The sequence below is a fragment of the Physeter macrocephalus genome, chromosome 7 (genome assembly GCF_002837175.3).
Source record: "Physeter macrocephalus isolate SW-GA chromosome 7, ASM283717v5, whole genome shotgun sequence".
Classification (NCBI taxonomy): Eukaryota; Metazoa; Chordata; class Mammalia; order Artiodactyla; family Physeteridae; genus Physeter; species Physeter macrocephalus.
The window spans coordinates 108,783,955-108,808,976 of NC_041220.1; the positions used below are offsets into that span (position 1 = coordinate 108,783,955).

Sequence of the window (25,022 nt, forward strand, 5' to 3'; positions counted from 1 at the left end):
ACTTAGGTTCTAGGTAACCAACCAAGCTACATGTGGTCCAGTAGTGGAATACCTGGTCCAGAACCCTAAAGCAAATCTTAAAATCAATGGACTCTTCAGGAATGTTAGTCAAAATATCCTTTGCTGTCAGATTATATTTTATTTTGTTTTATTTTTTGCTGTCGGTTTTAACTTACCTTCATCAACTGCATGTTCTTCCTCATACATAAAATTTTAAACTTTCATTGTTCATTTCAAAATTTTCCTTTTTAATATTACAATTCTGAGATGAAAGATTAACTGCTCATTTACTGAGTATCTACATGTGCATCATACCATTTGGTCTTTTGAGGTAACAACAAATAAAACACAAACATAAAACCCTGAAACTAAAAGAACAAGAAAAAACTTCTCCCTAGTAATCTGTTATGGAATTATTTTCCATGAATTTAAATTTCTTATTGAAACTTTTATTTTCTTTAATTTTATTTGTTTCCTGTTACATGATTTATTTCTGTTTCTTCATCCAGAGACTACTTCTAAGTTTCATGTTCTCTTGTCTGTTATCTCAGAATTTGTGAGGAAATCTATACTTAATCTAAAAAATATTCTTCAAACTGACAATACCGTAAGGTAGTTAACTACATGTTTCTTATGTCCATGTCAAATACTGCTTATTTTAATAAAGACTTTCTAGTTAGACTAAAAAAAAGTATTTACTTATAAGTGATGACATCCATTAAGTATAAACATCTGATGATTATTTTTCTTTTACATAACAGATCAACAATCTATAGTCCTGAACCTAAACTCCTTTAAGTGTAAGTTACTGAAGCCAAACTCCTTTATACCTTTGGTGTTCATTTATAACCGTGTAAAATTTTAAAATTAGTACCCACATACAGACCAATGCAGAATCGTACAAAAATATTTGAATACTGCAAAACAGAAGTAAAATAGAAATGAATAGCTTTTTTCTTAAAAAAAACAGTTCCTTTTTTCTTCATATTCACATTTTAATTTTATATACTTAGAAACTGAGGTTTATTCTTAAAATGTTCTTTTTGCAGTGAGTTCATTATCTCACCTATCTACAATGATTTCAGAAGAGATTAGAAAGAGATAAATATAAAGAATCAGACTCTTGTGAACAATGACATCATCAGAAAGGTCTTGTTTTCATTAATATGCCATTAATAGGAAAGAGAGGATGGGTGAGTTTTCTTCATAAGCAGGTTCACTGTAGACAGGAACGGCCTGCCTTCCCAGCAAGGAGATCCTGAAATCACAAGCTCCAGCCTCCATCAATGATAATAGGATTACCTGTTACATAGGCAGACTGCAGTGATAAACACAAGGAGATAGAACAATTAACCAGGTTGTGTTTCTTCAATTTTCCTGACTGAGACAGCTAAACAGTTTATCCTCATAGTACCAGGAAACCACACTTTTAACAAATAGAAATTAGGAAAATCTGAATTAAATTTCAGATGATTTAAAACTGCTGAGTGTTCTTGTGATATGGATCTGACTGGCCTCTGGCTGGTGTCTGAGCACATGTCACATCATTCTAAGAGTGTCTGGACTCAGAATCAGAAAATTAAGCAATTTTGTGATATAGAGCCATTACCCGAATTAGGATATAGTATAGGCTAAAACAGTACATTTTCATTTTGAAACTCAGAAGCATTCTAACTAGCTGAGTTTTATGCCCCTAATAAACCTTTGAACATAATCAAGTGTGTCAGTAACAAAGTAGTAATGTCAATTACCAAACAGAATTTTTTTTAAAAGATGTATATTTAGTTAATCAATATACATGGGTAATTCCAGGAACTGAAGCACACTAAATATCTTTTTAAAATTTATATGAGTAATAATTAACCAAAAAAAAAATTCTATACTAGTTTCAGACATCCAAATCTGTATAAAACTAAAGGAGTTTAAAAATTACTGATTTTTTTCCCCATAGAATTTTCCATTTTCCAAAGAATTAAAGCTGAAGTGATTCTTGTGGTAGAGGTTTAAAAATGTTTTAACTTAAACATGGATAATAGACTCAAATTTGTGTTCCTAGTTTTAAATTCGCCTAAAGCCTGAGACAATGGAAGAGGCTGGAAGGAAAGACATCACAACAGGAGTACAGAGTGTTTTAAAGTTCTATATATATTGCATAGCACAGGGAACTCTACTCAATACTCTGTAATGGCCTATATGGGAAAAGAATCTAAAAAAGAGTGGATATATGTATATGTATAACTGATTCACTTTGCTGTACACCTGAAACTAACACAACATTGTAAATCAACTATACTCCAATAAAAATTTAAAAAAAAATAAAATTCAATATATGAAGACTGATCATATAAAGTAGATAAACTAGGGGGTTATTAGACACTCTACCAAGAAACAACCCCAATTTCTCCAAGTTTTTTTTAAAAGGCAAGCTTTCTGTTTTACATATGGACTCTTCTGGATCTTTCTAAAAGGACAAAGGTCCTTTTGTTGCACATTTCAAGCCAGAACATTCCCAAATATTTGGTAACCTAAGCTCTGGCTAAACCAGGGTAATTTAGCTTATCAGCAGTACCCACAAATCAAATGAGCTCTTGTGAAGATACAGATTCAAAGAAATCAGAAAGGTTAATGTACTCAGTCATTCATAATCTGCCTAGTCATTTCCTTAGCTATGAACAACTGTTGTTAATAGTTCTGAGAAGTAGTAACTGCTCTGTCAATAGTTCTGAGAAGTAGTAACTGCTCTGTCACTAAAACATTTCAACCTCTGTATCTGTCACATTCACCACCACCTGGTGTGCACCAAGTTACAGTGAAGAGGGGCTAACTGATCAGTAACACACCTCCTCACTCCTGCCTACTCCCCTTTCCTTCTCTCTTACAGTTAGTTCCCTGGTCGTGTACTATTCACAGACATAAAACAGAGGGGATGTCCTTGTGCTTTATACCTTATAAGAAATATTTCTTATGAAAGAGTTTCTGCTTTCACAGCTGTTTGCCATTAAAAAATATACAGTAGCCATTAAGGAAAAAACTGATTACTAAATAGGTGCAAAGTGGAAAGAGACAGAATTAGGAATTTCCATACGTGATGATAAATAGGTAAAAATTCATAGGGAAAAAAAAGAGGTACTGGTATTGTTCTAAACAAGTCACCAGTAAAACTGAAAACACCAGATGCTAATTCTGTGTCTCCTGGACGCAAATCTGGTTAACCCTTTCCCCATATCACCTGAAGCTCTCATAATTTTGGAGGTTCACTGGTTTCATTCACAAATCAAATTTACAAATGGTTACCCAAATTGTAATTTTTGAAAGTAATTATAAAATTGAGCAATTTAATTTTTTTCAATCCTCCACCACTTCATTTGCTATCAGATTCAGTGACATGTAAAGTTGAATGAGGAAGAGTTGGTGGCTCAGATCAAAGTGGTCTTTCTATGAGCAAATTAAATCAGAACTTATTCCTATCTTGTAAAAGTAGCATCTTAGTACCTACATGCCATCACTCCCTAAATAATACTAATTTGATGAGCAAATTGTGGCCAAATGTGATTGAGGATAATGAACCCCCTGGGAAGAACAGTGCTTACTTCATCAGAGGCCAGGTACACGCAGAGCAGGGCTATTTCTTCTGCAGTTGCAAATCTTCCTGTTTTCTGTCTATTTAGGAAATCACTCAGTGCCTGTAACCAGAAACCATACCGGACATCAGTGATGTGAGCTGAAGTAACTCACCTGCAACACCTTCAGGTCAAAGGCAAGAGGAATCTACAAAGGTACCACTGGCTTGTTGCCTTGATTAATTATACATGATATAAGATACAGGAGAATATCATTAATATCATTAATTGTGGAGCAAACAGGACTCTGGTGACTCCCAATCTACTCAAACTATTTGTTTTATACTAAAACCTACAGAGACTGTGACAGATCAGAAAGATAATATTAAAGAAGAGGGCATTTTCATATTTTTTGAAAATGTGGTAAAATGCACACAATATAAAATTTACCATCTTAACCAATTTGAAGTGTACAGTTCAGTAGTGTTAAGTCCATTCATATTATTGTGCAACAAATCTCCACAATTTTTTTCATCTTGAAAAACTGAAACTCCATACCCATTAAACAATAACTCCCCACTCCTTCTCCCCCAGCCCCTGGCAACCACCCTTCTACTTTCTGTCTCTATGGATCTGTCTAGTCTAGGTAAGGAAGGGGCATTTTTTTTTTGTTGTTTTCAACCAGAGGATTTAAACACATTTAAAATAGCAGATATACCTCTTCAGGATTTGGTCTGGCTTGTATTCTTTCCTGCAGAGATGGGGTATCAACCGTTCCTAAATCAAAGGAGGACATTCAGCTTGGTTACTTACTTAGACTGAAAAAGAAATTGATGATTAAATTTTAAACTACCTTTCCATATGATACAACGATCAGTGAAAGCCTTCTCCATGACTTGGAGTGACAATTGCACCTCTACCTGCCTGCTTTTTATTTAATAGGCTTAAAAATTCTTTAATAAATTTCTATGATTTTCAAAAACACAGACTATACTTCTTTGTGAAGTATATTAGGCAAAAAATGACACCCAGCATTCCCAGGACATACTTTAGTCACATCACATTGATATGATACTTTATGGATTTTAAGCACTGTTATAGGTATTATCTCAGTTAATCCTTGCAACGACCCTGAGATGTATTATAGATAAAATCATACAAGCACTAATATCAGTATAAGGACCCAGACTACCTAATGATCTCAAAAACAATCTCTGCTGTCAGGTTCACTCTGGGGGGATTCTCAGGGCAACTCCACGCCCATCATAGTCCTCGATAACTTAGGTGGCTCTTAATTTTCCTCATTAGCTTGCCTATTTTCATTGGTTTTAAATTCCTGTTTTAACCACTGTTTCATATTTCTCATCGAAAAAATATAACTTTATTTTACTTAAAAACAAGAAAAATAATAATGACACTAAAAATTTTTAAATCCCACTTAGCTCGCATTCCTTACAGAGCAAGTTCCCATACATTTCTGTTAACCTCTGTGATCTGCAAATTCTCTGCAGAGGGCTTTCTTCTGCTGACCGTACTCCCCGGAGACCACATGATCTTTCTAGGGTCATAGCAAGTGATTTCACAGTCATACTCTCAGCTCCATCCCTAGGCCACGCTTCTGGGTGTGCCATAGATTTGATGTTTGCTTGGAAATCATTTCTTTCTTTTTTTAAAAAAAATTTTTAAAGGGGTATAGTTGATTTACAATGTTGTGTTAGTTTCAGGTGTACAGCAAAGTAAGCCTTTATTCTTTTTTTAAAAAAAATTTTTAAAGGGGTATAGTTGATTTACAATGTTGTGTTAGTTTCAGGTGTACAGCAGAGTAAGCCTTTATACATATACATATGTCCACTCTTTTTTAGATTCTTTTCCCATATAGGCCATTACAGAGTATTGGGTAGAGTTCCCTGTGCTATACAGTAGGTCCTTATTAGTTATCTATTTTATATAGAGTAGTGTGTATATGTCAGTCCCAATCTCCCAATTTGTCATCCTCCCCGCCTCAGAAACCATTTCTTAATTTTATTATCATTTGCCATTTCTCTGGAGAGACTGGGAATCTTCGAAATCTGCAAATCCTGGCTCCTTTTTGTTTAACAGCCCTTTCCTTAGCTTGTCTCTGTGCTCTCACATTTCACTATAAGCAGGCAGCACTTTCTATAGGCTGGGTGGGAGTTGCCTTGGCTACATCACCTGGTTCATCAGGAACATTTTCTACCCTCCACAGTTACCGCAGGCAATAGTGTTGATGAAATTTCTTAAACCACAAAGCAAAAATCTCTTTGTATCCAATTTCTGGTGACATTTTCCTCACTTGCCTCATCAATAGCCTCCTTAAAGTCCACAATTCTACCAACAGTGTGTTCAAGGCACCTTAAGCATTCACTTAACGCCCTCCTCAAAATCCTTAAATCTTTAACAGCTTCCTCCCACTGAGGCAAATGCTCAACGAATCTTACATATGGCCGGTATTAATGACTATTACATGAAAACTCTGTAGCAAGCCTATGCCTCGCACTTAATTCCACTGTCACCTGACTCTGCTGTGTCCCTGGCACAGACTGACACACCATGCCACTGTCCACACCAGTCTGGTGTTGAAGTGTTGTGACTATATCATCAGCACCAACCCAGACACACTCATTCCTTGTCACATTTTCTCTGTGACTGGCTCAGTGAGTCACAGCTAGTTCCTTGTTCCAGACAGTGGGAGAATATATTTTCCAATCTTCTGAAAAGTCCAGCTTCAAAACAACCACATTTTCCAAATCATTTTGCGTTTTATTCCACTGGGAAAATGGCACCAAGAATAGCTAGACTCAAGTATCACCAATGTGTATGTTAAAACCCAGTGAAACTCTCTCTCCTGTAACCTCCTCTTTCTTGGTGTTACCTATGTTGACCGTTCTAGTCCAAGAAAAATTAAACAGAACACCTCAATCATGGAAATTCTGTCCCTTAAAGGTTATTTAGTAGTTTCCCCCTTTAATAAGTCAGTGGTTTTCAACCTGAGGGGAGACCATGATGAATTACATCAGAATTTCCAGTGGCACTTTCCAAACTACACAGTGTTCCCCATCAACTCCTTCTCCAAATGCTGGCATGCCCCTCAGGTTTTGAAAGGTCCCACAGGTAACTGTGAATTGCTTCTCCTCCCCAAACCCACAATACCAGTTGTGAACTACTAAGAGAAACCTTGATTCTGGACATGCAGTATTGAATTTCTTTTCAGAGAGGAAGCTGATAATTCTTCCTAGGCAGACCTCATTTTACTCTACTTTGCCTTGCTGAGCTTCACAGATACTATATTTTTTACAAATTTCAGGGTTGTGCAATGCTTCTTCGAGCAAGTCTATAGGCACCATTTTTCCAACAGCATTTATTTGCTCACTTCATGTCTCTGTGTCACATTTGGTAATTCTTGCAATATTTCAAACATTTTCATTATTATTATATTTGTTATGGGGATCTGTGATCAGTGATCTTTGATGGTACTACTGCAAAAGGATTATGACTCACTGAAGGCTCAGATGATGGTTAGCGTTTTTTAGCAATAAAATGTTTTTGAATTAAGGTATGTACATTGTTTTTTTAGACACAATGCTATTGCACACTTGATAGACTACAGTATAGTGTAAACATAAATGTCCTGTCTACTCATAATAAGTTCTGCTTTTCTCCTTTCCTTTATATGAGGGGCCAGCATACTTTTTGGTCAAAAGCCAGACAGGAAATATTTTTAGCTTTGAGAACCATTTGGTGTGTTATAACTACTCAACTCTGACTGCAGCATGAAAGCAAACTTAACCAATATAAAAGCAAACTGGGTGTGGATGTACCCCAATAAAACTGTATTTACAAAACAGGTGGTAGGCCGGATCTGGCCTGCAGGCCATAGTTTGCTGACCCGCTCTTTACAGCATAAAGGAAGGTATTAATCCCTCCTTTTTGTTTATGGGCCACCCCAGGTGATGGACATGACTCAGTGGCTCTCTGTGTCTGGGAGGCTCCTCTTTCTTCCTGCTGTCCTGTGAGCATGGTCTACGTTTCAACTTTCCCCTGACGAGGCCATCCTGCGCTCGCTTCCAAAACACCAAGCCCTGGCCAGTTATGTCTCTCAACCACAGGGTTTGGAATTGTCCCCATCCGCACAAGTAGCATTTAAACCTTTTGCATGTTAAATCAAAATGGCATCACTTGTGCTAAAGCCCATGATACAAAACCTACATTTAATGCCTAACCTAATTGCAGTTTCAACCTTTACCAGAAATGTAATCTTAATCAACCAGTCTGGAATTTTCTGGTTAGCACCAATGAGGTAATTGGGCCCCCGTGGGCCCTCTCTATCCCCCTAGAGGAAGAAGAGGCAACCTGTAGTATAAAACCTGTGCCATCCCCTCCCCCTTAAAAAAGAAGTCCCAGCCCAGAATAACCTTTTCTTTTCTTTTGCCAATGACCTCCTTGCCCCACCCTTCTTTCTATGAAAACCTTCCATTTTTGTATATGACTCCCTGGCGCATCCTTCTAGTCGCTAGATGGGATGCCACTTGATTCATGAATCGTTGAATAAAGCCAACTGGATCTTCAAATTACTTGGTTGAATTTTGTCTTTTAACACATCTGTGGGTTATTCCTAATGACTTAGGATCTCTTTCCCAACTTACCATTGGACTGTTATCTTAATAAGCCTGGACTCTTTTTACTTTGGAGCTTTTCCCAGTGACAATACAACATGTGGTAAACAAGCTTACATAGATACTTTTCACAGTGGCAGCCGGGAGGTCAGAAAGGACAAGTTCATAGTCCCAAAGTGCCCAACTCACCTGGACACACACAGTTGCACCGGATACCCTGCTGGATGAAATCTGCAGCAACAGACTTTGTGAGACCAATCACAGCCGCCTTGGTTGTGCTGTACACACACCTGTTCACAACTCCTGAGAATGAAGGGAAGTTCAACCGTTGAAGGAATAAAAAAACACAGTCAACTTTAGGAAGCAGGAGACCATTGTCATGCTTCCTCACACTCCACCATTTTTAAGACTTTTTTTTTGTTTGATGTGGACCATTTAAAAAAGTCTTTATTGAATTTGTTACACTATTGCTTCTGTTTTGTGTTTTTGGTTGTTTGGCCTCGAGGCATGTGGGATCCGAGCTCCCCGACCAGGGATCGAACCCACACCCCCTGCACTGGAAGGCGAAGTCTTAACCACTGGACCACCAGGGAAGTCCCTGCACCCTTTCTAAAAATCGATATCAGATTTTCTCCTTTAATAGAGCTAGTTTCTGGATCTGGGAAAATAGTATCATTATTGGCACAATTCAGTTGAGACTTCGGTGTTGAGATGCCGCACCTAAGTGACAGCAGTGGCTTTAGTTTTTCATCATCAGTTGGTAGAACAAAGAAATTTAGGGTAAAGCAAAGCAAAACAAAACACGACCCAAACAAACCCAGAGGCTTAGGCATTTCTTTGCATTCCTCTCCTGTGCAGGCTTACTGTGTACATCCTTGCTGAGAGAAGGAATGTTATCTCAGCAGTAACTACTTCATTTTCAACTCGAAATCCATCCGTGCCAGACTGTGACATTGTCCATCACCTCCACTTTTGCACAGCAATCTGGCCCTTCAACTTGACTTCGCATTTAGGGCTGGATCAAATGTCTTTGTGAAGCACTCCCCTAATCCACAGGCAGAGTTATGTCCCTGCTATTGTGACAGCACTTTGTACAAAGCTCTGTTATAATCCTATCACACTGCAGAAGACGTGAATTTGCCTGACTCTCTCCCCCTTTTAGACTGTGAATTCTTTGGGGTCAGGGACATCTAGTGGGTGTTTAATACATCTTTTTTGATTAATTAAATGTATAACTGTTTCCTTCTCCCAGTTTGATCTTCATTTCCATATCCATTAGAAGGAATAAAAGGTAGAGCAAAGCAAACCAACTTATATTTAACTTTATGACTGGTTCACATCTAAGGCAAACGGACTGGTACTTAAGAAACTTTAGAGCAATTTTTAAAAAAGCAGTTTTGAAGTTATGTGTGGGTTTTATGATCTCTGCTATGCTTGTTCCCCAAACCCTTAGCTCTTGAAGGTGTGTGAGTACGTGTGTCATGATGCCCAGAGGAAGACACACCTACCTTTGATGCTCGATGCCACAGAGGACATGTTGATAATGTTGCCAGATTTCTGAGCAAGCATCTGCCAAAACAAAACAAAGACCAAAAAAAGATGCTATTCTGCAGGCTAAAAATACTACCTCTTTAAAAGATGTGCTTATGGTTTGCAGGACCATCTTATTAGCTATTAACATTAAGCACTGTTAAGCATGTTAAGCAGTCTTTTTTTTTTTTTTTTAACAGATTTTATTTTCTTTTTTCTTTTTTTGGCCATGCTACGCAGCTTGTGAGATCTTAGTTCCTTGACCAGGGATTGAACCCGGGCCCTTGGCAGTAAAATCACGGAGTCCCAACCACTGGACCACCAGGGAATTCCCTGTTAAGCAGTCTTAATGGTCTCACCCAATCATTGCTGGGAATTGATGGCTTGTGTACACATTGGCAGGAACATTTCCCAGGGGTTTACTGCCTTCCTGTGGCACAAAAGCATCAGCAAGACCAAGAAGGAACTCTGAGCTAAATGAAAGGCTAAAGAACGTTAATGTTACTGTATGTTCCTGATGGAAAACTCTTTCTCCATTCCTCACATATTCAACATACAGTTGAATACCTGCTGTGGTCAGGTACAGTGGTAGGTCGAGGAGATTCAAAGAGAAATGACTCAGTCCCTGAGTCATTGCCTGCCTATAGAGCTGCCAGTAGAGCTGCCAGTCTGACTGAAGTGGCTGATACAACCTGCATCCAGCAAGAGGAAAGACTGTCACCGGGGAGGGGGCGGACGTGGAAAGCAGGGACCAGGCTGCAGGGCACTCAGAGGAGGGCTGATTTTTTGAAAGCTAGAGCATTAATCAGAAAAATAAAAGAGAAGGGTATTTTCTTCCCACCGAAGTGGGGAGAAGGGATGGGTCTGGCTGGAAGACAGAATGTGGGAGGAATAAAGCTGCAGAGGCCAGGGGGTGCTAAATTTAGGAATTTTGGCTTTACCCTGAAGGCAATGAGGTGGAGACGATGAGGGGTTTAATGCAGAGGGGGAGTGGCACGTTCAGATTTGAAGATTACAGAGATTACTCTGGCATCTTGTAGAGGACAGCACTGGAAGCTGATGCAGGGATTTAGGAAAGGAGTAGTGAAAGTAGAGAGCAGAAATGTCTGTGGGTAACAGAGGTGGAGACAGCTGAGGTACATGAGCAGGACTTGGTACATGGTTACATGCAGTGAGGGCTGCTCCCCATCTAGGGCAGTGTTTCCTAAGAATACGTCCTTCAGAATCCCACACGGAAAGTGCGAAAGTCTTAAGAGGAGGGTCCGTGGCTGTTCTGTCCTCCTAGACAGGGTACACAGCAGCCAGTCAATACATTTCAGTGAATCAAAATCTCTTGCGGTGCTAGGTTAAAGTGCAGATTGCTGAGCTCTGCCCCAGACCTAAACAAACATATCACTGAAAAAAGCTGCTATGAATTAAAAAATGTTTTCAGATGAACTTATATTTAATGAAAAGATGTATGAATGTTTTCAAGATGATACAGGTATATGCAAGGGCATGGGTATCCACCCATCAATGTCTGCGGGGGAAGAAGCAAGAGTTGGAGAGAATTCCTGCCTCGTGGGCACTAACTTACTGAACTCAGAGGCTGCAGGGAGGACCACAAAGAACAAGGAGGAGGTGGTGAAGCGTTAAAATAAGTGCTGGGGGAGATGGAGAACAGAGGAGGGAGAACCAGGATATGCTCCGTCATGAAAATCAAGTAAAGAAAGAGCTTCTAAGAGGGAGGAGTCTCAGTAGGCAGTGTAAAGGGTCAAAGAAAAAAGTCACTTCTGCTGGGGTGAGTTTATCCAGCAGCTTTCAAGGAGGTGTAGGAATGGAGAAGGTGAATAACTGGATGATCCAGGGATGAGTTTGCCAAGATTCTATTTTTCCTTATAGTATTCTTACTTTCTGTTTTGATAGTTAGCTACTAATCCTACCTAAGAGCAGAAAGTCTAAAACAACCCTAAGGTATTATGTTGAATGGATTAAAAGGATAAAAGGAGAGGCTGAGGTGACCCAGTGGAATCCAGAAGATGGCAGGGAAAGAAAATATTGAACACAACTTGTTTGTCTATATAATAAAGAGGATCATAATGAAATGGGGTCCTCATAAAAAAAGACCAGGAAAATTAGTAAAATACAACGGTGTTGAAAACTAAGCCTTACGATTATTCTTTCTTATCCAGTTTAGCAAATAACATAACCCATGGAAATTAATTTATTTTCCCAGTTTCACTGAGGTATAATTGATAATATGTACAATCCATTTTTAATACATATGGAATACATGTAGCCCAACTTAATATATAAGGATGGGCTATTAAATAAGTTCAGTCTCTGATCTTCTGAAATGCAATAAAATCCTCAGGCAGAACTTTAGAAAACAGTCACCTGGGAGATGCTAGTGCTGCCCCCTAACACTTGGACTGTCCATTCAGCCCAGGTCTAGCCGCTGATTCTAGAGCCCACAGTCCTTGCGTCCTTCTGTGCTGCCTTCGCAACACCAGCTCAGCACCTGCTGTCATGGTGTGAACGCTCTTCTTGGCTCTGCATGCAATAGCCCTCTCTGGAAGGTACAACAATAAAGTGAAGTGCCTGGATGTAGTAATGCTGTCTAGGATTGATCTCCCAGAAGCTCAGGCGGATGCTACAAAGAGCTCTGAAGATTCCCTCTAGCTGCATCTAGTTAGTCCTACTGTGACGCAGCTCTTCTGCCCCCACTGACCAGAGCCCAGCTCCTAAACTTGGCAGACCTTGGCTTCTTGGGTCTTCAGTGATTCCATGCCTGACCTCCACCTGGACTGACAACCTAGATTCATTTCTTCATCCAGCAAATGTTTGCTAAGCGGCTCTATGTGCGGGAGACTCTTCTAAGATACAGCAAAGGAGGAGAACACCCAAATATCCAAGACCTCCCCGAACCCTCGTTGTAATGGATCCCCTCTTCTGGTGGACCTTGGATTCTACACTGACCTCTTTTCACAGTATTTTAAATTTGTTCTCTGCCTTCTGACTGCTCTTCCAGTCTTGGAATGGTTTTCTGCATGGTTATCCATGAACAAAAATTTCCTACAAGTGTTCCTATGTTTTGACCATCTGACCTTTCAAATCTGCCTAGACTCTAAATCCTTGCTTCCCCTGGCAAGTTCTATCTGGTATATGTGCGTCATGGTTAATGAACATAATTAGGGCTGGAAAGGACTGTGTAATCTATCACCCTCATTTTAAATAGAAGAAATAGACACCGAGAGAGCACAGGTGCCATCTCCCAGGTCCTGTGGTGAACTCAGGGGCAGAGCTCAGGCTGTTCCTAAGGTCTTCCAATGCCAGATTCCAAAGTCCCAGGTGAGGTCGGTTAGGGTCACTTTAACAAGTGGCACCAACTCATTCTGTCTCCCCATCCCAGTCATTAATAACTTAGGATTTCTTACAGATGGGTTTCATTGGCTCATATGGATTACTGTTAAGATGCTTTAAATCATAGACAAACTCACTAATTTGCAAGTTAATGTTTGATATTTTAAAAGTGAACACTTAACAAGTTTCAATTTCAGCTCCACTGTGTCTCACACCTATGTCCTTCCCTGATATTTGTCAAGCATTCAGTACTACAAATGAGTCTCATATATGTGTAAGTCTTATTCATTTGACCTGAGCTTTCCTCTTTTACCGCAGCCTCTGCTTTTCCTCATATCCTATGCTAAGGATTCGTCTTCAAAAAATACGTTTAAGTTCCAAATAACAGATTCTCATGAACTCCAAATAAGCAAAAAAAAGGCAATTTATATTTTTAAAAAATTTGCTAGTTCAACATTCCATGAGCCAACCCAAAGATTCCTTCTAGGGGCTAAACAAGTAGATTTTAAAAAATTTAGTTTTTTTTAGTTACTAAGTCAATTTCTCTAATTTTCCTTTTAGCATTCATCTGTATCCTTCCTGACATTAGGCTGAATGTCCAGAACAAAGTATCTGCCCTGCCTTGCCATCAGAAAACTCTTCTCCCGCCCTGGGTTGGGCAGCATTCAGTATGTCAGTCATCTAATCCAGCTGGAATGGAAGAGAAGCATGGCTCTTCTGCATTTCACTAGGGTTCAACTTACAACCTTGAACTGAGCTAGTTCTGTACAAAGTCAACCTCGTTCATTGTCTGAGCCTGTGTTGTCTGCTACTACTGGCTTATAAGCTCATTTGAAGTCAATGTTTTTCATATTTATACCCCCCCCCTCCCCCAGAGAACCTAGTGTGGTGCTTTCCATCAAAAGGCACTTAATGCTTGTTTGTAAAATAAAATGAAAAACAGTCAGGAGTTGTGTGAAGGCTGGCAAATTCAAGGGTAGCAGACTCAGGAGGAATACTGTCTCCTCAGCACATGCTGTCTCTCACCTCTCTGGTACCTCTGTGGCTCAGCTAAAAGCAGGAGTGCAAGGAGAATACTCGGGGTACAGAAAAAAGCAATGGGGTACATCCACCTTGAGATGCGGGGACCTAGATGCTGACATTCAAGAAGGGGCCCAACTTCAACGGTTCAAATCCTGGCTCTAACCACTTGCTAGTTATATGACCTTGGGCGGGTTATCTAACCTCCCAGTTTCATCCTGCTGCCCAGTGGCTGTGATTGTACCTACCTCATCGGACTGCTTTGGTCCCACATGCCCCCTTGTTGTTCCAATCCCTGGAACCCTCTTCCCAGATACCTGAACGGTCAGCTTGCTCACTTCATCGGGACCTCTATGAAAATTTCACCTTATTAATGAGGCCCTCCCGCTAGACCTCACCGATAGCCTAGCTTCTTTTTTTTTGGGCCATGCTGCGTGGCTTGTGAGATCTTAGTTTCCCAACCAGGGATTGAACCTAGGCCACCGCAGTGAAAGCGCTAAGTCCTAACCACTGGACTGCCAGGGAATTCCCTAACCTAGCTTCTTTTAAGTTCACTGTACTTATAACCATCACACATGTTAGAGTTTATTTGATTACACATTATCGTATCTCGCCCCTCAAGATAGGACCTCCCTTATAGAAAGGACTTTGTTTAGTTCTCTGATGTGCCTTCTGCACCTGGAAAGCAGCCTGGCACATGGTGCTTAATATTTCTTGAATGAATGAAGTGGAAAGTTAAGTGAGTTAATTTCTAGTAAATGCTTTGATATAAATGTTGAATACAGGTTAGTCATTATGTTAGCTATTATACTCTTCAGAGTGGGGATCCTCTCTGGATGTCCAGTACGGAGACCTACTTATTCCGTGGTACTTATCCTAGCGGTGGTGGTCACCTTACTTTAGGAAGAAATGCCTTGATCATCAGGTACATGCTGCGGATGTTGAGATTCACTGAGAAGTCCCAGTCTTTCTCCTCGCAGTCCAGGATGGTTCCATGATGGATGAAACTGGAAGTGTGATTAAACAATGGGGAAAAAGGTGATCATTTAAAAAAAACTGCTATTCAATTTCCTTCTCCTTTTTATTGTCATTTATTGGCTTAGACCATTGTCCTTTCCCTTAGCAAGATTAATTCAAACATAGTATCACTTAGTACATTAGGCCAGGAAGTATCCCAACAACATAAGCTAAAAACATTTATTTGAAGACAAAATCCTTCTTTTAAAAGAAGGCAGGAGTTAGAAGCCACCAAACATAAGAAACTCTACACCTACTGCGCAGGAAACGTCACTGCCATTAAAAACAAACAAATGAGAACGGGGCGCTTGTCTTAACTCCTATTTCAAGAGCAAGAGTGCCCTCAGGTGGCACAGATTTAACACGCTCAAGGGAAATCAAAACTGCAAGGAAAACAAGTGTCTCAACATCTCAGGGTAGCAAAGTAATACCCCTACTGTACAGTTCTAACATACTGAGTAAACAGCGTAGAACAAGACAAAACCTTTAAAATAACCTTCACTCTTTTTGAAGTTACGCTGCCTCAAGGAAGCTTTCTAAACACTGGAGTCCTAACTGATTTCACTGTCCCCTACACCGAAATTATGTAATTAATTATAAAATATTGTCGGGTGTGATCCCTACGCACCACTGTATTTCTAGTTCAACTGAATGACAGCAAGAACCACATCCTCTATTTCTGTATCCCTTACATTGCTGAAAATTTAACAGATGCTCAAAAACTAATTTTGCTAGCTGTTTTTTTTTCATGGCTCTGGGTATATCCTGATAAGAGGAATAAGCAGGTTATTTACACACTAGATCATCACAATCGTTACTTTAATTTCCAAACATTGTAACATATGATCAACTATGGATAAACTGAGATTTTTTTTTTTTTTTTTTTTTTTACTCTGAATCATGATTGGGAAGAACCACAGAAATACATCAGAAGGCTCTAGAATTTTTCTACCAATGCAGCAGTACAAATGTAACACTACACAAGAAAAGTGGGATATCGGAGGTATCTACTGAGTTCCTGGTTCCTCACACCTACTGTCATGCCTGAGAAGGGACAGTGGGTACCAGCACTCGCTGTATCTACATGTAGCTGCTCCAGGTCCAGCTTTTCGTCATTCAGGCATGGTTCAGCAAGCTTGGTACCGCCCTAATAAGTTTAATTAAGCCATTCTCTCTGTGCCGTGTATAAAGGTACAACGTGAACCTTGTTTTGCTGGGATTGATTGTCCCAGTAAGAAACACCGAGCTTGGGAGGTATAAAAGACTTACTAGAATATACCAAAACATTGGCAACATCTTCATTTCAATCAACTGAGTACTTGGCTTCTGGTGTATATCTGCTTCCTTTTAAAGGCACTCTACTGGGAAACAGTTTTTCTTCTTATTTTATAAGTCCTGGTAGAGCATCAGCAAGAAGTCCATTGGCATGAGCCTGTTACCAGCCCTGAGGAGAGCGACAGCGTCAGTACTGGATGCCTTGCGTGACCTTAGCTGCCTTTAGGCCCCAAGCCCGTGTCAATGTCTACGGCTGTCTTACAATTGTAGTAAAAATTCTGTCCAAAATCTAGCCATGTCCCCCAAGGAATATATTATGGTTCACAGTGAATAATTTTGCCATATTATCAAAATTCTTTTAGTGAAAGTTGCAGAAAGCTTTCTGTAAGGAGAGTGAAATTAAGAAGTTAGGAATTACCCAGCCACATTCAAGAGAACATCAAGTCTCTCGATGTCATTGGCGAACTGATCAATTTGTTTCTTCTTTGTGACATCAAGGACCCGAGTCTGAATGCCTGAAAAATAAAACAAACGACACTATTTGCCTATACTCATAAAGAATGGCGAGCCTTGAAAATTTAGCTGTTTCGAAGTGTGAAGACGGCAGTATCTGTCCAGTTGGGCTTTGTAGGATTGCTGATCATTCGTAGGGTCTTCACAGTCTGGAGACCCTCAGTGAAAAATCTTGAAGTCCTCCCCACTTTGACCACCCAGTAACACGTCTCTTTCTCCCTCCCTCTCTCTCTCTATTCTCTGAAACGAATGATACGGGTCTTTTCTGAGTAAAGACTTCACAGTGAAGTATGAATGATCTACAGCAGATGCTTCTCAGTAAGCCAGCAGTAATAGCTGAGAGTTGGCTCATTTTAGCCCATTCTTTCCCCCAGAGGTTGAGTCAGCGCTACAGTAGTGCTGAATTCTGTCTGTGTGAAGGGGAAGGGCAGGGGCGGTGGATAAGGGATTGTTTCTACTTGCGCACTTTACCTTTATGTTAATTCTATTATTTTTTAGAAATGGCTCTGTTGGCCAAGGGTACCATCACTTACTTCTGGACAAAATTATAAGTAGAAGAAATGAGAGGCCAGAAGGGGGGATGAAATACTTGAAAGCCAGACATGAGAGATCCGGCATGGGGTCTGAGAGATACATACTGCACTACCTACAGAAAACCCCTTAACATTCGCTAACGAAAGCAGCAGTCATTATTTTTATGCTTTAAAAAAAAAAATATATATATATATATATATATATACAGTTTATTATTCTCTTTTGGATATAGAAAGAAAAGGTTATAAACAAAGACAAGACTGAAATTGAGTTTCAGAAAGACTTCTTTTCTTCTGTGCTTTTCTATTCCAACAGTTTGACTTTGACTTATAGGAATTATAATTCAGTGTAAGTCTAATGCAGTTAACTAGGTCCGTGAACTGATTTGTGTTCGACCATGGAACCTGTTCTATTTTGTTGGAATAGTCGACTTCCAGGTAAATTCTCTGTTCTGCTTTCTTTCAGAGTAACTCCAACTGAAGTCCTCTGGTGTTGGAGTTAGGTTCAGTGTGGTGCTGTAAGGGGTAATATACACCTAAATAATCTGGGTAATCTCTTAGGGTTTCTGGTCATGATATTGAAACCAATATTCTTAAACTTAATTTTCGCCTGTTTCTTTTAACATTTTATTTATTTATGGCTGTGTTGGGTCTTCGTTTATGGCGAGGGCTTTCTCCAGTTGTGGCAAGCGGGGGCCACTCTTCATCGCGGTGCGCGGGCCTCTCACTATCGCGGCCTCTCTTGTTGCGGAGCACGGGCTCCAGACGCGCAGGCTCAGTAATTGTGGCTCACGGGCCCAGTTGCTCCGCGGCATGTGGGATCCTCCCAGACCAGGGCTCGAACCCGTGTCCCCTGCATTGGCAGGTAGACTCTCAACCACTGCGCCACCAGGGAAGCCCCTTCTTTTAACATTTTAAATGTCAAGTTTAAATGTAAATTTTACTAGATAATTTTAAAATTATGCATATGGCTCACATCATGTTTCTCTTGGACAGCGCTGCCCTCAGACGAGGGGGGCACAGTTGTCATCAAAAGTTAACATAACGACTGTTAAATGTTCACATATGATTTGGTAATTAGCTACTGAATCCTTCGACATGTTGGATAAATTAAAAATTTTAAGTATACAGCTTAAATACTTTGTTTACATTTAAGTGTACAGATTTTTGTCTCTAGGTTCACAGAATACAAATTTGATATCAGAGAATCAGGTTCTAAAAAGAAGGCCAGTGGAGCTGAACAGCTACGGAATTTTCTTTCAACATGTAAGTAATAATGCTTTATAATCCCTTGTAGACTGAATCCCAGGTTCAAGCTGCGGAGTTGCTTACCTGGGTACTTTTCCAGTTCCTGAAGTTTGGACTCATTGATATCTGTGGCTATGACTTTGGCACCTTCTCTTGCAAAAGCCTGGTAGACACAATGCACAAATACATCCTTTGTTTACATGGTTAAACTGCTCTCATGAACTGAAAGTCATTTAGCCTTTCTCTTTTCTCTTATTTTCACTGTTGTTTTCCCTATAAAATGGGTGGAATTTCAAACTATCTAGTCTCACCTCATCCTTTCCATTGTTACTATTTTTATCATTAATTAGAACAACGTGACATACATTGTGCTTGTCAGCTGACTTTGTCCCTTTAATACCAAATAAAACGTTTTTTTAAAAAAACTAGGATTCTGTTATTAAACACCTCTCAAAAGACTATTATTTTTTGATTTGATAGCATGCATTCTATTTCTGAGCAGGTGAGTAAACTCCAAATAGTAAGAGAAAAATGGGTTATATCAACACTTTTCCTCCTAATAACAGTGCATTATTGGCTCTGGTGGGGGGTTTCATGTGTGAGAAGTTGATATAAATTAGAAGGCAAAGGTAACTTGATAGTCTCATAACTCTGGAGTCCTATACCTGGACTGACATAATTTCAGAAAGCCATGCACTTCTGTAGGGTCCCTGCAGTAAATTTATTATGGTGCAGAGGAACTGAGGCAGAGAGAGAAGTTTCTTAGGTCAAAGGTTATCAGTGATGTCACATAATAAACATGTGAGGTATTCATTCCTTTATCTGCCTGGAGTTAGGAGAAGCCACTTTTCTTTTTGTAACTTAAGACAACAGAAGCACTAAAGAAAAAAATAAAAAAGAGCAGAATTAAATACCCATGGAACCCAGCCACATAATTCAATACCTCAAAAGTTAGTAAGCAAACAACAAAAGATAATAACTTACTAAGGTAGCTGCCCGGCCAATCCCCTGAGCAGCTGCTGTCAGGACGATGACCTTCCCATCAAGTCGACCCATAATGGAACCTGTGGTTTAATCTAAAGACATGTGTATTTAATGGCTTACACTGTAGCACATGGCCTCGTGCAGTAATATCTAGAAGGAACGGTTCAATGCACTCCTTTAAGAACCTGACCACAGCACCTCTGTACAAAAACTCCTACCACTTGAGAATATTCCCATCATTCTCCAAGAATGATTACTCTAAATACCTAGCTTTGCATATGAAAAACATTTAGCAAAAACCACTGAAGTGATAACTGGTGACAGACAGACATCGGACTTTAACCCATCTTCAGGTTTTTTCAGTACCCGGAGAAGTCAGCCTCTGATGCTGATACAGCAGCATTCCCTCACTACCACCCACCCTCCCCGCTGGCCCTCCCTGCACACACTGCTATGGCACTGGGTGGGTCCTTAATACTTGGGGCTGCTTCTTGCTTCCTCTCTTGTAAACTTTTCTTGGGGTCTGCACTATTAATCATCTGTGTTTTTTCCATGTCCCTTGGGAAGATTTCACAGTTGGCCTCCGAGAGTCACTGAAAAAAAAGAGTTGGAAAATCAGATCATGTCCAACACCCCCATTTTACAGATGAGGGAACTGATTTGACCTGCTCAAGGTCATAGAACTAGTCAACGGCGGAGCCAGGACCAAACTCAGGTCTCCTGACTCTTTTGCTATGTGAACATTCTACCCCACAATGCTGCTGATCCTGTTTTAAAGTTTAAGCATTCAGCAGTAACACTTTAACAGACACAATCAGTAATTTTTAAAAGGGAGGACTGAGAAATTCTGACATAGGGGAAATATGATGTGCAGAAGGTATTTGGTCAGTGCTTGGATTGTAGATCTCCGGGTGAGAGGAATGGCTAGTGATGAGGTTGGGGGTAGTGAAGAGTCAAATGATGATTAAATGAGGCTGTCTCCAAGGAACCAAGTCCCTTCTCTTACCCTGCTGTTCTTAGTGTGTACCTCTGACCACACACCAACCACAAAATGGCTGCTTTCTCCCAAGACATCGTATCTGCATTCCAGGCAGAAAGAAGGAAAGGAGCAAAAGCCTAAAGTCTTTCAGAGGCCTCACCTTTCTATTCAACAAGTAAGCCTTCCTCAGAAATTCCAGCCTGTGTTTTACTGGCCAGCTCTAGCAATGGAGGCTAAGAATCTGAGTTTGTTTTCCAGGCTTTACAAAGTAAAAAGGTGGGGGTGAGGGCGTGAGTTGGGTGGACGTTGAGTGAACTAACTGAAACAGCACATGCACAAAATAACGTCCACAATCAGTCTGCTCAATTACCTGCCTGATAAAGACTACAGGGAGCTAGCTAGTCTTGCCTGGAAGGCTCAAATGATCCAGTCATTGCTTTTTGAACTTATCTCTATTCTCTTCAGCCAAACTTGGGTTTCTGCTGTACCCAATGTGCACTCACCTGATTTCAAGCCTCCACCCTTTGTGCAAGCTCTCCTTTCTAAGGGCTAGTTACTCCTGTGGGCAATGGGCAATGAGGTTTTTAAGAGCATGGCATGATCAGATGCGTATTCTAGAAAGCTCACAGTGAACAGACCTGGGGAGGGAGTAAGCAGGCGAGAGCAGGGGGTTTCCTTCGGAGGTGGCAGCAGTGGTGCAGAGACGGTGGAGAAACAGCAGGGACGGAGAGCAGGGGCGGATGAGGGAAGTGTTTAAGAGTTGACATAGGACCTGGTCACCAGTGCACAGACTTCAAAGAGATTACGTGGCTTGCCCAGTGTTTGACGGCTATGAATTCAAACCCAGGCCTCCTGATTGCGGGTCCAGGAGAAGACCTTGTGGTTCTAAATCCCCACGCGGCGCCAGGGGCCTGCGGCTCTGCAGAACAGGTGCCCGGTAACTGACCACGAGGCCGGTGCTGTGCAGAGGCCACCTCCCCCTGGCCTTTCCCAGTCGGTGCCTGAGAGCGGCACGAACGCTGAGGCAGGCCCATTTCTGGGACACATCGAGCTCCTCCCGCGCCGCGAAGGATGCGCCCACACCGCCCAGCCCAGCGTCCCTCGCTCCCTCCCTTGCAGACAGACTTCCGTCGTGGTCAGCTGGCTCTCCCAGCCTTACCTAGTTCCCTACTCATTTTCTCTCGCACCAGCATTTCCCCTAATAAATCCCGTGCGTGTTTAACTCTCGGAGTCAGCTTCCCGGAGGGCCAGACTAACAGCGCGTTTTTACAAGAGCTGACTCCAGGGACTAGCTTACGACTGCACTGATGGTCTCTGACTGACGGAGAGCTGGGCTTTTACAATGCCTGACCTACTCTGATGCAATGAATTTTCGGCTTTTTTTTTTCTTCTTACATGAGTGATATGTTTTTACTTAAAACATGGTTAAGAGTCGAAACTCCAATAATCTTTACCCTCCCCCAGTCTTGAGCATGATGTATTAAAAAGCTGCTATTTTACACTATTGCCATTAGTGACTTTTGGCCCATGGCACTGTGAAGGCACATTGCAAATGTTTCCCTAGGAGGCTTTGACACCCAGAGAAGCACTTACTAAACAACTGCTGAAGCACAGGGCAGCCGTTTTGCTCACTATGAAAACCTCCCCCGAGCTGTCCTCCCTATTTTCTGGGGCCAGATTTTTGAACCAAAGCCTTACTACTAGATATAACTGCACTATTGTATTAAAACGGATTTGTTTGTAAAAATGAGTGCAAACATGGGCTGAAATGGTGAAATGACGCAACTTTCAGTAAATCCAACGTGAAAACCAGACATGATGGATTTCTTACTCTAAATATTGGAATCAAAGTGTTAATTCTTTTTTGCCGTGCCGTAGGCCTTATGTTCTCTTATTTCCCCCACCAGGGATTGAACCCGGGCCCCAGCAGTGAAAGCACCAAGTCCTAACCACTGGACAACCAGGGAATTCCCTCAAAGTGTTAATTTTTGATTAGCAGAGACACAGAGCATTTTCAGGAACTCTTTCTTCATGAGCCAGGAAGACAATGTCCACTTTGACACTGTAAAATCCTCTCCTTTGGCTATTTTGAAAAACCTACCGGAGTTTCAAACTTGTTAAAAACCCATCCTTATCCTGAACTAACTCCTAAGTTTAATCCTGAAAAAAGGTAATGTGCAAAACTAACATCTGAGAAGAAAACATCTCCTTTTCTCTGGCCAAAGTTTCATTTAAAATATACTGGGAGGGCTTCCCTGGTGGCGCAGTGGTTAAAAATCCGCCTGCCAATGCAAGGGACACGGGTTCGAGGCCTGGTCCTGTAAGATCCCACATGCCACGGAGCAAGTAAGCCCGTGTGCTATAACTACTTAGCCTGCGCTCTAGAACCCACGAGCCGCAACTACTGAGCCCACGCGCCGCCGCTATTGAAGCCCGCGCGCCTAGAGCCCGTGCTCCGCAAGAGAGGCCACCGCAATGAGAAGCCCGCGCACCGCAACGAAGAGCAGCCCCCGCTGGCTGCAACTAGAGAAAGCCCGCGGGCAGCAACGAAGACCCCCACGCAGCCAAAAATAAATAAATCTATTTAAAAAAATTAAAAAATAAACTATATTGGGAAATCTTACCTTACAGCAGCAAGTTGATGGCGTCCTCCGGATCACTGCGCGGGCAACAAACTTAAGACCTTTGTGCAAAAGCAGGTCAGGTGTCTAATGCATGTTGGGATTTGTAGTTCAGGTTCCTCCAGTTTTTAGAAAATGATTCGCACATTCACATACTTTATATGTAATGTGCTGCCATCTAGTGGAGCTCAGGTAGAACTGTTAACTCCAATTACGTAGAAGGTGAAAAGTAGAAAAGCATCTTACTTAGAACGTTGAAATCATTTCCTTCATTAATTTAACCTAAGTCCTTCTCTTTCATTAGCACCTACTATGTGCTGCTCTGGGAGCACTCAAAGATTGAATGAGCCAGGAATTGCGTGTGGAAGTTAGCAACAAAATAGAAGGAACCCAGGTCATTGAAGATACTGGAGCCTTCCTTCCCGGACCCTGACCTAGATAGTCCGGAGGGAGGGAAATACAAATTCTCTTGTGTTTTTTCAGGTATAGGTACAGTTATTTTGGCACACGCAGTCTAGTCGAACACTAATATATACTTAGTGGCAGAATGCAGGCATCCTGAGTACACTGAGGGGGTTGAGTCTGGGGAACTTCAAAGTGCATTGTTGGGTAAGAGCAAAAAATCAGGTTTGGCTGAAGAAAACAGAAATATCAGATCAAAAGGAATGGACTAGATCTCGTGAGCCCTCTCTAGAGGCTTAGTAACTCATCACTTTATCAGGTGTGTAACTGAGCCGAGACTGTTTAGGCTATTTTGTGCATGTGCTATTTAAGTAGGGCTCACTCAACACCCACCCAACTGACTTCCCCTGCCTTTTACTTTGTAAAGGCTGGAAAACAACTATCAAATTCCTAGCCTTCTTTGCTACTAGAGCTGGCCAATGAAACATAGGCTGCAATCTCTGAGGGCTTCCTTCTTGGATAAAAAGATGAGGCCTTTCTGAAAGGCTTTTGACTTTTGCTCCTTCCCTTCTTTTCTCCTGGAATGCATCTATGATGCGTAGGGACATGGCAGCCTTGTTGTGACTTGGTGTGAGGTCAGACGCATAAAGACAGCAGGGTGAGAGAAGGGACCTGGTTCCTTGAAGACAGCCTCAAGACAACAGCCCTAGACTAACTCCTCTGGATTTCTTATGTGAGAAAAATAAACTTCTTTAGATCACTTTTTTGCTCTTGGAGCTAAGTGTATTTATAATAGTCACAGTGGCTCAGAACAAAGACTGTGAAGTCAGAAGGATAAAGATAAGTCCCACATCTTTCCCTCACTAGCTAAGTCACTTAACTATAAATCTCAGTTTTCTCATCTTTAAAATAGTCATAGCACTTACCTCAGGGATGTTGTGAGGAAGAACTTGGCATGTAAAACCATCAGTACAGTATGTTACATTTGTACTTAATGATTATTACAAATTCAATTATAGTGGATAGCAAATATTGCCCTTTAAAAATTAGAAAAACACCCCAAAACCCTGACCTAGTTTCTGCATGTCTTTGGTAACTGAACCTCATTGCCCTACTCTAGCTTCTAAGGTTGGGTCTAATGATCTGTAACCACATCCAGCTGTGCTCCTTGCTTTAATAACAATCCCTTTCCTTTGACTTTTGAGGATTTTGGAATACACATTTTATGAACATGAAAGTTCTCTAATCAAGGCCAACTCTGATACTTTCAGAGTTGCATCTTTCTTGATGAAACTTTTTTCAGCCTCCCTTCTTCACCCACTGATGTTTAACAGTAATGGTTACTTTCCGACAGCCTGTCACAT

At 40.9% G+C, this 25,022-nt stretch overlaps 1 protein-coding gene across 5 annotated transcripts; it reads right to left on the reverse strand.

Annotated features, from left to right (window-relative positions):
- Positions 1 to 1,004: 1,004 nt before the first annotated feature.
- Positions 1,005 to 23,350, reverse strand: BDH2 (3-hydroxybutyrate dehydrogenase 2). 5 transcript variants are annotated; one of them, XM_007114820.4, is made up of 11 exons: positions 23,260 to 23,331; positions 20,135 to 20,249; positions 19,657 to 19,748; positions 18,757 to 18,862; positions 16,797 to 16,893; positions 14,985 to 15,093; positions 9,703 to 9,763; positions 8,384 to 8,497; positions 4,279 to 4,337; positions 3,591 to 3,683; positions 1,005 to 1,318 (listed from the first exon to the last, which is right to left on the reverse strand). In XM_007114820.4, exons 3-11 carry the CDS (start codon positions 19,726 to 19,728, stop codon positions 1,265 to 1,267), a joined length of 765 nt encoding a protein of 254 aa, XP_007114882.2. In that variant the 5' UTR covers positions 19,729 to 19,748; positions 20,135 to 20,249; positions 23,260 to 23,331; the 3' UTR covers positions 1,005 to 1,264. The 5 variants fall into 5 exon arrangements, with proteins under 5 accessions (XP_007114882.2, XP_007114884.2, XP_007114885.2 ...); XM_007114822.4 differs by having other exon boundaries at positions 20,106 to 20,249; XM_007114823.4 differs by lacking the exon at positions 20,135 to 20,249 and having other exon boundaries at positions 23,265 to 23,350.
- Between the last annotated feature and the right edge of the window lie 1,672 nt (positions 23,351 to 25,022).